The 15493-nt window shown below is 37.2% G+C and overlaps 3 protein-coding genes across 3 annotated transcripts; 1 reads left to right on the top strand and 2 right to left on the bottom strand.

The window, feature by feature from the left end:
• Positions 1-81: 81 nt before the first annotated feature.
• LOC120003470 (heat stress transcription factor B-2b-like) lies at positions 82-1548 on the bottom strand. Its single transcript, XM_038852476.1, has 2 exons — positions 1093-1548; positions 82-1006 (listed from the first exon to the last, which is right to left on the bottom strand). The coding sequence occupies exons 1-2, from the start codon at positions 1339-1341 to the stop codon at positions 371-373; spliced, it is 885 nt and encodes a 294-aa protein (XP_038708404.1). The 5' UTR covers positions 1342-1548; the 3' UTR covers positions 82-370.
• Positions 1549-2926: 1378 nt separating this feature from the next.
• Positions 2927-4048, top strand: LOC120004188 (F-box protein At2g17036-like). The gene has a single exon (XM_038853459.1). It carries the CDS (start codon positions 2927-2929, stop codon positions 4046-4048), a length of 1122 nt encoding a protein of 373 aa, XP_038709387.1.
• Positions 4049-12009: 7961 nt separating this feature from the next.
• LOC120004482 (putative F-box protein At4g22170) lies at positions 12010-13681 on the bottom strand. The gene has a single exon (XM_038853839.1). It carries the CDS (start codon positions 13454-13456, stop codon positions 12326-12328), a length of 1131 nt encoding a protein of 376 aa, XP_038709767.1. The 5' UTR covers positions 13457-13681; the 3' UTR covers positions 12010-12325.
• Between the last annotated feature and the right edge of the window lie 1812 nt (positions 13682-15493).

Here is a 15493-nt window from a genome sequence, read left to right as displayed (position 1 = left end):
AACCGGCCCACATTTGAACCTCTTCATATTTGGACCCAGCCAGAATGGGTTGGGCCGAAGCCTCAGGCACAACGATAATTATTGAAACTTGAAAACGTTATGCAAAGTTGCAAACTACAGTCTACAGAGATACAAACTTAAAAGGCAACAGCAATGGGTACTCTAGCGGTCCAGCCCATATTCACGAATCAACTTCTAGATTCCACACCCAAAATACTACCCAAAAAAAAGGTCCTTATCTGGGAAGGCATCAGAAACTTCTTGAAGACGTTCCTGGAAGGATTGCGAGTACGCGGAACTAAACTCCCTAAAATCCAGTGGTTCACCTACCATCAATTACACACCCTCTGATTGGGTTGGTGGCACCGTCTCAGTCATTATCATCATCCTCCTCACAATCCAACGGCTCTGATTTCACCTCTGTCCCGGGCTGCTGCAGCTGCAACTGCATGTCATCTGACGCCGTCTCAGCAGCGGCAGACTCGTCTTCCCTCGCTCTTTTCACACCGATTGGCACGCCGAATAACTTGGTGGAATCGTCTGAAACGGCACTTGTTCCTTCCACTTCGAGCCTTTTATCAGGCAACAAATCTAACGGTTTTAGAGTCTCAGCACCACCTCTCTCCGATTGCGAACTCGCGTAGTTCGACATTAAACTAAATATATTGTTGCAGAGATTCTTCATGTCCGTCAGTTCCTTTGTGAGCTGCACGTTTTCTTTTCTCAATCTCTCATTTTCGTCCACAAGATCTGCCGCTGGACCGCTAACCAGAGTTGCTACTAATGGTGACGAGTTCGACGATATAACTTGTTCTTCTGCAGAAGTTGAGGGAGAAATTATAGGTCTCTCTGTTAGAACCGGCGCCACAACCGTTGCTGCATTCGCTGCTGTGGATGCCAGAATTGAAATCTTACGCCTTTGTATTTCACAAAGTAACCGTTTCTCGCCTCTCCTGAAACAGTCGTTCGCGAATTCCCATCGATCAGGCACAACTTTTCTAAATCCCTATAAATCCGAACGAACAGAAAACGTGATTAGCTCCTCTTGATATGATAATAAGATGAATTGAAATTGAGGTCATTAGAGCTTACATAGGTGTTCAATTGGCGAACAAAGCTGGAGAAATTGTTGTGCTTAAAGAATTTGGGGAGCAAATCTCTAGCAAAAACGGTAGGATTCAACACGATGAAGCTAGATCCGTCGTCGTTCCACGAAATCACATCATCTATGTCCTGATCATCTACGAGCTGATACGTCTTATTTAAAAACGGTGTTGGAATAGATCTCTGTGAATCTCCGTTTGTTGTCTCGCCGTTCTGTTCCACCGGAGGCGGCGCCATCAACGGAATTGAAAAGAACCTAAACAAGACCTTCGACGAGGATTAGATTTACGATTAGAAAGAGAGAGTGTATGTCACGGTGGAGAAAGAATGCCGTAACGGTAGTTGTAGAAGGTTCTTTTACGAATTCTATGGCAGAAAGTGGAAATCATAACTAGCGAGACTATCGAAGAGAGATTTTGTATGGTAAACGCGAAAACGGAAAACCTATGATAATAAAAATTTCAATTCAGTCTCTTTACGAATTGGGCTGGGCTTATAAATTCCGTCTCTTAACGAATGGGATGGCCCATTTAGATAATAATTGGGTATGCACCCCGTTGATTGGACCAAGGCGGCCCATTTCGCAAGGTGGTGGGCGGACGTGTTGTCTGGCCCATGAACCTTCCAAAACCCAAGTCGGTTAGAACTTAAGCCACTTTTTTTGTCTTAGCTTGGTGTGATCGGAAACATCATCTCAGAGACATATGCACTTATTCTGTCAGCCACCCAAAAAGCAAGCTTAAAAAAAATTAACATATTTAGAAGAATAAACTCTGTACAAGTTTGCTAACCAATCCTAATTTTAGAGTTTCATCGGTTGAGTCTTAGCTATATTGATTGTCTATTGTTGAATTCCCTTAATTCTCTCTCCGCTCTTAGGTATGTTGAGAGAAGGCCGTCGTCAAACTTGAACTAATTAAGTAGGAAGGTTTCTTGAAAGATTTAGGTCCACAGTGCGTAATTAATTACCTCTTAGATGGGTTATGTTGACCCTACCCGTTATTGACACTGGTATGGAATGGGCCACAAGGGATAGATTTTCGGGCCTTATGAACCCTGATAGTCGAAAAAAAACTCTTAAGTAACCCCTAAAATTTAGACAAACGTTGTCATTCCATTAGACTTCGAAGCCGCAACACCTTAATTGTATTTGTACCGACTTCGAATGACAGACCCTATAAATATTACTTCAACTTCAGCTTTGCTTTTGGAAGTCCGCTCCGTTTCTTCAAAGTCGTTTCCTTCTAGTTGATTCAACCAGTGAGTGGCCGTAAATTTATTTCTAGAATATTGACGTAGAACTGTCCACGGAAGAGTTCCTTGAGAAGTTAGAACATATTTGGAGGAAACCAAATCAAAATCGGAATTGAAAAGTTGTTTTTGAGAATTAAAGTTTCAGTTTGCAACTTTGACCGTTTTTAACTTTTTGATTCTCTTGCGTGTTTCCTTCTTATAATATGTTTCCGATAACTGATTTTGAATACCTGAAAGTCAACTTGGGGTATACCCCAGTTGAGATTCGGAAAGATATCAAAAAGACATCGTTTTGTAGTCCAACGGAGTTAATGAACTTTCTTGCACGTTTTATGTTTCCAATTTTCTAATTCTAGTTTAATTAGGAGTCTAATTAGGGTTTGATTGTTTTTTCAGTCTATAAATAGTCTCATAAACGTTTGTAATTTATACATTCAGTTTATTAATAAAATTCATTGAGGTTTTCTTAATTGTTCTTTGTGGATTCTAAGTTTATTGATTTCGTCATGAACGAATTGAGTGTTACTAGCTTCCCCGTCTGCGTCAAATATTGATTCAACAACTGGTGATGGAGTCGTTGGAATCACACTGGGCATGGCTTCCTGAAGGTATCCTCGAGGAAATACTAGATTGTATAGTGTCATTCTATGACTATGCCAGATTCTGTGCGGTTTGCAAACACTGGTACTCTATTGCACACCATCGGAGACGACATCTTATGGAATTGTGGAGCGTACAACTTCCCCTGTTGATGTTCCCTTCTGCAGATGGCTGTGAAGACCAACAAAGTTTATACAATGTCACAAGCGGTAAAACCTACGATTTTAATATGCATTATAACAGGAGGTGTTGTGGATATTCCCATGGATGGTTGGCTACTCTTGGTAAGGATTTGCTTATAACTCTTCGAAACCCTTTCTTGAATCAGATTATAACCTTACCCCCAATTTTTCCAGTCGTCAATTCATCCGAGGATGATCCTTGGCGAGTCTATAAAGTGGTATTGTCTCATAACCCTTATCTATATCCTGACAAGTATGAAGTTGTGGCGATGTATGATGGCTATTTGACTATATTGAAACCCGGAAGTCAATCTTGGACTTACCTAGATAAGGAGCCTTTCATATTCAAATGCTACAATGATATTATTTATTACAAGGATATGCTCCTAGTAATAAATGATTATCAACTTGTGTCAATCAATGCTAATGGCAGTCGACCACAAGCGGAAATAGTCACATGGAACAATAATGATTATGAACGTCTTCCTGGCGAACGTTTGGCATATCTTGTGAAATCGTCTGGAGGAGATCTGTTGTATATTTGTAGATATATAAACTGGGATGATGAATTGACTCTGACTTTTAAGATTTATACCCTCACCAATAAAGCTAAAACTAATAAGTCACGTTGGCGAGAGATTAAAAGTCTAGGTGATGATGCATTATTTTTGGGAGACAGCCACTCATTATGCGTTAAGGCATCTAACTTTCCTGGTTGCAAACCAAACGTCATATACTTTGCTCCTCATTCTTGGTACACTTCGTACGACACAGGACTTAATGACATGGGTGTTTTCGACTTGGAAGAACAGAGGATCACACCTCATTATCCTTGTGATCAATCTCGAAGATATTTCCCCCCTCCTGTTTGGGTAGTACCGACACTTGGAGATAATGCACAAGCATAACTCTCTTGTAGTTGGAGAGAATAGTTCTTGGTTTGATATATTCTATGTCTTTTTTATTTCGACTCCTCAGGTGCTTAGCTTTAATTTAAATATGTATAATTTCTTAAAAATTTATTTTAGGTCTGTGTATTCTATTTTAATTTGAATTGTTTGGTTTCATTGATTATGTGTCTCTAAATACTCTCTCTAAAGGAAGATTAAATTCAAAAAGTAACATGTATTTCTTGTGAGTTAACTTGTAATCCTGCTATATGGATAGATTTTTCTTACTTTTGCATGAAATTTATGTGAGATGTTAAAGAAAATTATATACCCCTAACTCAATCTCGAGTTAACAATATATGTTATCAATATTTTATAATAGCTGTTATTATACAATTTTTTGATTCTCACTTTATTTGTTGATTTTTCTATGATCAAACATATAAGAGAAAATATATATTTTAAATTATTTGTGCATCGGACAGACTCAAACACTAATTTCTTAAAGATTGCTATTAGGTATGTGTATCCTATTTTTATTTTTAGCGCGATTTTATGGACGGCTTAAAGGGGAAGCCACCTATTTATTAAGGCAAAGGGTCACTTTTTTTTTATTTTTGTTCATCTGTATTAATATTTAATACCGTCTTGTACAAAGTACTCCAATTTTAGCATAAGTGATCTTGCTAGTACAAAGAAATGAGGCGATTAACTATTTATTAGTCCGTGATGTCCTTATCGAACTTTCTTGTTTTGGTAATATATTGTTGTGTGGTTATCCCAAAAAAATATTTTATTAGTCTGCCAATTAAACAAGAACCTGGTATGGCAAAAAAAACTGGCCCAAATATGAACAAATTATATTTGGACCCAGCCAGAACGGGTTGGGCCAAAGCCCAGGCTTAAAAAATTTATTTTGATACACTATAATTAAAATTAGGCAAAATTTACTTAATACTCACCATTCACTTTATCGCAGTTTTGTTTATCTAAATACTTAATTCAATATTATTTAACCTCAGTGTAGTTTTTCTTGTGACAACTACTAACGTGCCAAACATTTTATTAACCCAACTCACCTCACGTCAATACAGTTTTGAAACTCACCATATAACACCACAATAAGTGAAAACACAACGCAATGTCCAATGTACCCATGTATTTTTCTTAGCTTGATATCATCAATAAAACATCATTTCAAAGATATATGATCTTATTCTTTCAAGTTAAAGGCTATTTTTTAGTCGTTTTCACTCTAGTGTTCTTTTTGGCCGTTGTTAGAGAAGTGTTGTTTAGTGTTCAACTTAACTTGATCGTACAATCAATTGTATTTTCCACCTTTATCACATTTCATATTTGGACAAACTTGAGTTTATGCCCCCATCAAATAATGACTTAACTTCTAATATTTGTGTAGTCTTTAAAAGTAACAAAAAATCCACTGTTTTGTAATACCCATCTCCATCATAGAGAACCACCTCTCTCACTAATTTCATTTTCAATTTATTGATAGATGTACTTCACAGTAATTCATTTAATTTCTTTCTCAATCAAATAAATAAATTGAAGTGATGAGTAGTTGTCTTTGACATAAACCGAATAAATTTTGTTTGAGACGTGAGACCAATAAAAAATAAGCAGTGATTGTCTCTCTCTCTCAATTCACTCTCAAACTGCTAGTTACACAATCTTTCATAAGTAACATTTTTTGGTTTTTATTTAGTGGGGCTTCAAATCTCAACAAATATACTAGTAAAGCACATTTGTTTCATTAAATGTATGCTAGTTCCAAGCGTACACGCTTCCACATATGTGATTACTATAAATAGTTATTTTAATTTATTTTTTCATGATCTTTGCTTTCTCAATAAACAAGTATAGGTAGGCCTGAAGTTGACCTTACAAAACACTGCATGCAGTTGTCATGCAAATGAATTGATGGAGCTTTCTTCACCATTCACCGCACATCATTATATTTTTTGGATTAGAAAAATGTAATAAATTCAAATTAAGCGGATCTACTTTGCTGAGGTTGGGTATATTAATATTGTGGTTGTCAATAATTGTTTTGAAATTCTGGAAAATTTTGAAATGAGAAACTTACAAATAAAACATGCTTGTTATTTGTGGTTGAGAGCAATTTATATGTATATAAAAGTGCAATAGTCCTATTCCGCCATTGCCAAAAGCTGGGTTTTTTTTAATGACAACTTCTGTTCTCATTAGTTGAAGGCACGGCATCATATATGTGTGTGTGTCAAAATCTCATTGGGAGGTGCACACGTGTCATTGTAGATAATGTTGACGCCCAAGGACTCCTTTCCTTTATTAACGCTCTCTCTCTATCATTGTTTATTTCTGGTCTCACCTCTCCTCTCCAGCGACAAACTTTGCCTAAATGTCTCCAGCATTTTCTAAAAATAACCAAATCACAGGAGTCGCAATGATTATTGTTCATAATCATACTGTTCCGGATGTGGCCGCGGCTACTCAACCAAGCATGAAGCTCAGCGAGGCCAGCATTCATGCACTAAGGAGAGCCGTGAAATGCAGTACCCAGCTTGAGGATGAGTAAGAATGTTAAATGTGTCTAATATATTTAGTATGTTTTATGACTAAGAATGTGACTACACAGCTCTGTAGGGACTTCTTGTTGTCTTGGAGGCTAGTGTTTGTTGATTTGGTCTTCTTTCTATGTTTTTGTCTGTCTCGATCTGTTTGTTTCACCCGAAACTGAGATTAGACATAAAATCACTTTAATTTGACATTTAGGGGGCGTTTGGTATGGGGGTAAGAATTTAGGGGTATAATTTGTTACCCATGTAAATGTTACAAGGGTAATAATAATTATGGAGAATAAGTGTTACCCTTGTTTGGTAAAGAATGATAAAATTTACCCTAGTATTCATTACTCTTGTTTGTTACAACTATACATTACTGGTGTAATACTATTACCCTTGTTTGTTATTATTGTAATGAACCAAACTAGAAAAAAGTGAGATTATGTTTTTTTTTTTTATTGTTACGACTATTATGTATCAAAATTTTAAAAATATAGATACATATGCATATATATACACACACAGCCAGACATATATATATATATATATATATATATATATATATATATATATATATATATATATATATATATATATATAACAACAATTGTTAACAATTTCAACAAAATAATTTGATAACATTCAAATTCATGACAAAGACGTAACACATGAGTAGGGGTCACCATTTGGCCCCGGGTCCAGGTTCGAGCCCAGTCCGGCCCGAAAGTAGACCGGGCCTGGGTATCCCGACCCGACCCCTTGGGCGGGCATGGGCTCCATTTTTTGGGTCGGGCCCAACCCGAAGCCCTACACCTCGGGCCAATTTTGACTCAGCCCAAGCCCGACCCAAGCCCGACATTATTTATTTATATATATATATATATATATATATATATATATATATATATATATATATATATAGAGTACACACATACACAGACAGTGGATGCACTATCTGTGTATGTGTGTATATATGTATACTATATATATATATATATATATATATATATAATACACACATACACAGACAGTGCATGCACTGTCTGCGCATATGTGTGTATATATACATATACACATCTGTGTATATATATATACATATACACATCTGTGTATATGTATATACACACACATATGCGCAGACAGTGCATGCACTGCCTGCATATATGTACATATATATATATATATACATATACATATGCAGACAGTGCATGTATATATATATACACATATATGTATATATATACACCTATATAATATACAATATATATGTGTATATATAATTTATAGGTTTTTAGAATTTTTTATTTAAAGGGGTAATAGGTTGAAGTAAAACTTCCTATTACTTTTTATTACCCAGGTCCCCCCACTAGTAAACTTTATGTATAAAAAATGAGCTCAATTACTAAAATTTATTACAGGAGTAAAAGTTATACTGACATAACAAACACAAGTAAACTTAAAATTTAATTACCCTTGTAACCATTACACCACTTTACCCATGTACCAAACGCACCATTAGTGGCATTTTCTATTCGTATTTTCTGGCAAACATTTCTGTGGGTAGTTTCTCTCATGAACGGTTGGAGTGATGGTATGACCCTCTATCAAAAGAAATACACAATGGATTTACTTGTTGATTCTAACTTCAAGGATTGCAAATCTATGTATTCGGTATTCCCATATGAATACAAATTCAAAGCTCTCTATCAATCAAGGAGAGAGTTGCTAGAGGATCCCATGATGTACAGGAGGCTAGTTGGAAGGCTCATCTGTCTGACCTTGACTAGGGATGTCAATTTTATCCGTACCCGGTAGATATCCGCTTATCCGCACCATTGGATACGGATACGGGTACGGATAAATGAGTAAAATTAGTGGATATGGATATGAAGATCTTTATCCGTGCGGGTGCGGGTGCGGGTATGGGGGAGCATTCCCATTTTCCCACTACCCGTTTACCCGCCACAGGAACACTTTTAGTCCTACCTAATTAATTGGTGGTATTGAGGTATTCTCATGCATTGGTCTTATTCAAAACCGGAAACCCTATTGGCCGGGTAAGTGGGTGCGGGTACGGGTATTTGGCGGTTATTATCCGCCCGTTAACCGTTAAATACCCATTCGTAAATGAAATTAGCGGGTACGAATGTTTGGCGGTTATCACCCGTGCCCGGCGGGTGCGGATATGAAGGGTATTTTGCAAAATATTATCGGGTAAATGGCGGGTACGGATTTGGACAAAATTTTTGCGGGTAATATATGGATATCAAATATCCGTCCGCTACCCTACCCGCTGCCATCCCTAACCTTGACTGGACCAAACATTTGCTACATAGTGAACGCATTAAGTCGGTTCATAAGAGTTCCAACTTCCAACAGTCAAACAGACCATGATCAATAATAGGCATTGGCCCGTTGCCACTGTCATACTGAAGCCCATATGGTACTAAAGCTGAACTATTGCATTGTGAACTTTGAAGCCCGTGTAGTTGTTTTGTCGGCTTCAAATGAAATCATACAAAGCCCACAGTGTGTTTTCGGCCCATTAGAATATTTTTGTTATTTAGCAGTGGACTGCCCACGATAGATTACGCCAACTCCGGTTGCTTCCTCGCCCCGTCAAAGCTCTTAGCTCCTCACATTTCAATTCTTGTTAGCCTACAAACATCTCCTCCTTCAGATTTCTCTCTCTCTCTCTCTCTCTCTCTCTCTCTCTCTCTCTCTCACTCGGTGTATTCCTCACTTTGCTCAAGATCCCCATTGTCTTCCTCCTTGGCCTCCACTCCTACATCCACCCAAAGAACCTTGGTCGCGAGAACAGCATGAATATCCATTATATTATGTATACCTTTTGTTTTCACATATATTTGTTCACCGAATCACCTTTATATATATATACAGAGGCGGACCTACGTTGAAGGGACTGGGGGCATGTGCCCCCAGTGGAAAAAAAAAATTTAATACTAAATATGCTATAATTACTTAATTACATGTCAAATAAAGTTTAAGGCCTCCAATAAAAAAAATTGATGCCCCCAATCCATTAATTTTTGCCCAATTCACTAACTAGTTTAGACCCAACCCAACCCAACCCCATAAATCTTAGAAATTGTTTCATGTGACGTTACAAATTCAACAAAAAAAGCTCAAGCACATGGCCTTTTGAGATATTTGCAATCATTTGATTTTGTTTTCAATTTGTAACTAATGTTGACTATGTTGGGGATTACATATGAATTATCATTGGTTTTGCAAATAAAAGATGGAGACATGTTGAATGCTATTGTGATAATTACATTGTATCTTCTTATTACTTTGAACTATTATTAATGTGTTTTTGTATTTCCAATCAATAATCATAAATCGATTACATATAGAACCCAACAAAAAAAATTATGGAGGCGCTGCCCCCGGACCCCCGCAATACTTTTGTGCCCCCACTGATTCAAATTTCTGGGTCCGCCACTGTATATATATATATATATAGGGAACTTAATATCACAGTTTGATTACTTATACTGAGAATTTTATTACTATCTCAATATGATGAACCAAGCGGGACCCTATATTCTATTTGTCAGAAGGAATTGTAATACATGAAGCAATGAGAAATACTCTTGTAAGGTTAGTTAGTGTCACCTCTGTATTTTGTTGGTTGCGCTTATAGATATCTTACTTACACATTAGCTCAATCCAACGAGGTATTAGTTGAATTACAAGACAAATATGAAATACCCACTGTAGGAGCAGATTTCTACAATCGTTGAAAGGTTAACTTCTCTTCTTGTGGGGACCGTTTGCAGTTTTGAATCCTGCAATTTCACAACAAGGCAAACCGTGAAAGCTCCTTAACCGGCTTGGGGGGTGCCGGTCGTGGAGGCTCCGACGATCAAGTTAGTACTTGTCGGAGATGGAAGACCAGCTATGGTTTTCGTGTTTTGTCTAAGTGGGTTCTTTTGTGAAGGGTTGGTTAAACTGTTCTTTAGTTTCTTTGGTAGCAAAAAACGTTCCTCTCTTTCAAAGGAAAAAGGGAGGGGTATTAATAGAAGGACCAAGATCAACTTTGAGATTTGTGTGTACATTCCACTTGTTTCATTGGACCAAGTTGTACAAAAGGAAATATATGAAAGGTCCAATATCACGGCTGTGTCAGGGTCCGACAGATGTCAGGAAGGAAGATATAGTAACAATATGGAATGATGAAGACAGGTGTTGACGAAAGTATGGATAGAATTGTAGGCGGTACTTAATGAGCAAATACGTATATAAAAGGAAACCATACCTAGGCACGTGAGCCTGTCATACCGTAAATACTGGTTGTAGGCTAGATGTGATAGGAGCTGCTTTACAGCTAGATCAGCTCACGAGGAGGCGTTTGTCTGAGCCAGCGCCAGTACAGTATTGACGTCTACACACAGTCGCCAACACATGGATGTATTGAAACTTGATATCACTTTATTAGGTGGTAGTTACAGTAAATATAAGAGATCAAACAGACTGTACAATCCTTGCAAACAGATGTCAGGGAACGTGGGGGTCTTGATGGTAGGTAGCTGTTATGCTTACTTCAGTAATGACGTATAAATAGTATGTGGGCCGCAAGATGGGCCTTAGGTCTTGGGTCTAGCTAAAATGTTTAGACCCATGGACCAAAATAGTCCAATTAACTTTATTGTTATATGATCATGTAGGGCCGTACCATTTTCGGCATCTACACCCACCACCCTTCTTTTGGTTGTGAAGGGAGGAAGGTGCTGGATTACAAGACATTAATGCTGCGTTCTTTCAACGTAAGATATGGCTGCTTTGAGTCATAACTACGCTGGCTGCATCACGTACAGCTTGCGAATTTGGATGTTATTAAGATTTCAGCTTGTCCTTTTTCACAAAGGAGAAATTAAAGACGGACGTTGGCACAGGGCCACCAAAGTGGCGGTAGTTTTACAAGATTGTCCAAGCTGCAATGTTCAAATTAATAAAATTACTGATTTACTCTACAGTTTTTCTAAAGATATTAAAAAAAACTAACAAACAAGATCACTAATACTAATACTGGAATAATTGCGATTGCGTACGTACTTGTACAAGACGATAGACATTAATGTACATGAACGAAAACAAAAAAGAGAGTTCTCATTACTGAAGATTAACCGAAACTATATTTTTTTTTTGATAAACATATATATACACACCAAACAATATATAACTAACACTTCACACATACCACCCGTGAGTATTACATCACAGACAAAAAGGTATGTGAAAGTAGAGACTTATATATTGAAAGACACACACACACATCCGATGTGGGATTTGTTTACAGACAAACCCACACCACATCAAATATCTTTTTTTGATAAACATATATATACACACCAAACAATATATAACTAACACTTCACAATATATAACCGAAACTATATTAAAACCTCTAAATACACTAAAACTTTAAAAAGAAAATAGAAGACTGGAAATAAAAACAGGACACTCATTGACCTAATAGAATCTTACTGATCAGCTTCCTTGAGTGGTAGATTGGCTTTAATTTTACCTGCAGACCTCACTGGAAATCTGAGTTTCTTCTGCATTAAAGCCAGCTAGTTAGGATGGGAGTAGTGGTCAGTGAATATCTTAGCTAGGAAGCCACAAGTTATTATGGGATTCGACATTGAACTGAAATAAAAGGCATATATAGTATCAAACCAAGAATTATTCATCTCCAACTGCAAAAGAGTTACGCTTGTGCATTATCTCCAAGTGTCGGTACTACCCAAACAGGAGGAGGAAAATATCTTCGAGATAGATCACAATGATAATAAGGTGTGATCCTCTGTTCTTCCAAGTTGAAAACACCCATGTCATGAAACCCTCTGGCGTACGAAGTGTACGAAAAATGAGGAACAAAGTATATGGAGTTTGGTTTGCAACCAGGAAAGTTAGATGCCTTAACGCACAATGAGTGACTGTCTCCCAAAAATAATGCATCATCACCCAGACTTTTAATCTCACACCAATATGGCTTATTTGTTTCAGCTTTATTGGTGAGGGTATAAATCTTAAAAGTCACCGTCAATGCATTGTGCCAGTCTATATATCTACGAATGTACAACAGATCTCCGCCAGATGATTTCACAAGATATGTCATGTGCGTGCCAGGAAGACGCTTGTCATAATCGTTATTGTTCCATGTGATTGTTTCCGCTTGTGGTCGACTACCGTTATTAGCATTGATTGACACGAGCCTATATCCATTTATTAATAGGAGCATATCCTCGTAATAAATAATATCATTATAGCCGTTGAATATGGTATGCTCTTTATCTAGGTAAGCCCAAGATTGACTTCCGGGTTTCAATATAGCCAAACAGCCATCATAAATCGCCACAACTTCATACTTGTCAGGATATAGATAAGGGTTATGAGACAACACCACTTTATAGACTCGCCAAGGATCAAACTTTGATGAATTGACTACTAGAAAAATTGGGGGTAAGGTTATAACCTGATCCAAGAAAGGGTTTCGAAGAGTTATAAGCAAATCCTTACCAAGAGTAGCAAACCATCCATGGGAATATCCACAGCACCTCCTGTTATAATACAGATTATAATCGTAGGTTTTACTGGTTGTCACATTGCATAGACGACTTTGCTGGTTTTCGCGACCATCCGCGGAAGGGAACATCAACAGGGGAAGTTGTACGCTCCACAATTCCATAAGTTGTCGTCTCCGGTGCTGTCCAACAGAGTACCAGTGTTTGCAAACAGCACCAAATCTGGCATAGTCATAAAAAGACACTATAGAATCTAGAATTCCCTCGAGAATACCTTCTGGGAGCCACGCCCAGTCTGGTTCCAACAACTCCATCGCCAATTTGTTGAATCAATCTTACAGAAAGAAATTTAACTCACTGGTTGAACCAAAGAGAAAGAAAGAAAGAACTTTGAAGAAACGAGGACTTCCAATTTCTAAAAGCAAAGCTGAAGCTGAAGTAATATTTATAAGGGTTATCATTCGAAGTCGGAAACAAATTGAGAGGCGTTGCGGCTTTTAAAGGAGGAAGGAGGACTAGGGCTCCCACGCAGTCGAGGGTTTGAAAAGAGTCCACAATTTTCCTAACCGGAGTTCGCGTAATCTATCGTTTTATATATGGAAAGGTACTCAGAGACCTTGAAACTCTCTTCGCATCACACTCCTAAATAAACAAAAATATTATTTTCATGAGACGAAAAACACCCCGTGGGCCTTGTATGACTTAATTTGAAACCCAAAACAACTACACGGGCTTCATAATTCCAATACAATAGTTCATTAGTTCAGCACCATATGGGCTTAAGTTTGATAGTGGCAAGGGCTATTGTTTTTTATTCTCTCTCTCATAGATGGGACTGTGTTTCCTACGCAGTAGCCAATGTAGGCTTGTTTATAAGTTCTACGTGTCATGTAGACGTGGCACCAATCATATAAATTATAGTGATCGTCCTATTGTTGCCCAGTTGTACCTACTTGGTTGATTGGGGGTTAATATCACATCTCATTCCGGAGAGATAGGTTGTGTTCCAATTTACACACTAACAATCAAAAACATTGACTTCTTGTTAATTGTTACTTGTGTGTGAAGCTGACACCACTTATTTATTGTGTAAACGTGCCAATTTATTTGGTCCTCCACCGCGAGAGGAGCATATTGGGATTGTTTGAGCAATTCACATAATCATTGATCTCTAGCCAATTGATTTTGAGTAACTTTATCGATATCATAAGTGCATTGTGCAAAGGCTTCTAATTTTGCGAAATTGAGCCAATTCCAATTTAATTTGCCTGCGACTTATTTCATAGCTTTAATTTGAACTGTGAATTCTACTCCAAAGACGGAAGTACCCACATTAATAGCAGACATGATTCAACCCGTTGATTGGTTCATCCCAAGTACTCTTTCTAACTAATCTAGGTGCTTTTTAAAGACTAATTTAGGTATGGAGACCAAATTTTTAATTAATAACTTATTAATCCCCAGTCATGATTTTTCAATAATGATTAATGCCGGTTCATCATGTCTTTAGTTCTTGATTATATGATTTAAAGTATTTTTCTTAATTATAATTCACAAAGAACAATTTAATTTATCAAACGAGTCAATCAAAGCTCTCTTCCTTGCCTAGTCTATGAAAGCTATCTAGCAAGAGATAAGGTTGAAGATCGAAATCTCACACACACACACACACGCGCACACACACACACATATATATATTGTGATATTGTCCCGTCCCGTCTCTATCTATCCCCTTTATCCCTTGCACTGATATTTGTTTGTAGGTGAAGTTTACCCAAGAAGCTAAAGGAGTTTGATATATGTATATCACATAGCATTGACAAATTAAAAAATAAACAATTAATCGCACTAACATATAAAATATCTTGAATCCACCCGTCAGCAAAAGCATGCTACAAAATTATCCATTAACAAACAAAACTATTGAGTATATTTCGCTGGATGTGATAACATATATATATATATATCAGTAGCTACATAGCTTTATGGTTTTGAGAAGACACATACACGTGAATTAGCCATTTTGCCATCCGGACCTCCATGCAACCCCAAACTGCTCATTCTATATTTGTTTGTTCAACCACGTCATGCTTAAGATATCTCCCGTGAGTCATCACAGAAGATGTTATAATTTGGAAGAAAATATGTGAAAAGTAGAAGAAGATATTTTATGTAGGTTTGGGTTCAAGTTTCGAGATTGAACCGTACACTTATAAATCACATCATTAGTTACATCAACGGGTATTTTTTACAGGTCTAACATAAGGGTAGAATTTCTACAGTCGAGTCCATTGTAAAATCAATATGAGTGTTTAAATATTTTTTTTATTTTTTTAAAATTATATTTGTAT

The sequence above is a fragment of the Tripterygium wilfordii genome, chromosome 8 (assembly GCF_013401445.1).
Source record: "Tripterygium wilfordii isolate XIE 37 chromosome 8, ASM1340144v1, whole genome shotgun sequence".
NCBI classification, from domain to species: Eukaryota; Viridiplantae; Streptophyta; class Magnoliopsida; order Celastrales; family Celastraceae; genus Tripterygium; species Tripterygium wilfordii.
Note: the sequence above shows the minus strand (reverse complement) of the source record. Positions and strands in the feature narration are given on the sequence as shown.

Coding starts and splice junctions, on each gene's coding strand:
- LOC120004482 (XM_038853839.1), bottom strand. CDS start 13,456: ATGGAGTTGTTGGAACCAGACTGGGCGTGGCTCCCAGAAGGTATTCTC.
- LOC120003470 (XM_038852476.1), bottom strand. CDS start 1,341: ATGGCGCCGCCTCCGGTGGAACAGAACGGCGAGACAACAAACGGAGAT. Junction 1,007..1,092: donor TTCGCCAATTGAACACCTAT/GTAAGCTCTAAT, acceptor TCGGATTTATAG/GGATTTAGAAAAGTTGTGCC.
- LOC120004188 (XM_038853459.1), top strand. CDS start 2,927: ATGGAGTCGTTGGAATCACACTGGGCATGGCTTCCTGAAGGTATCCTC.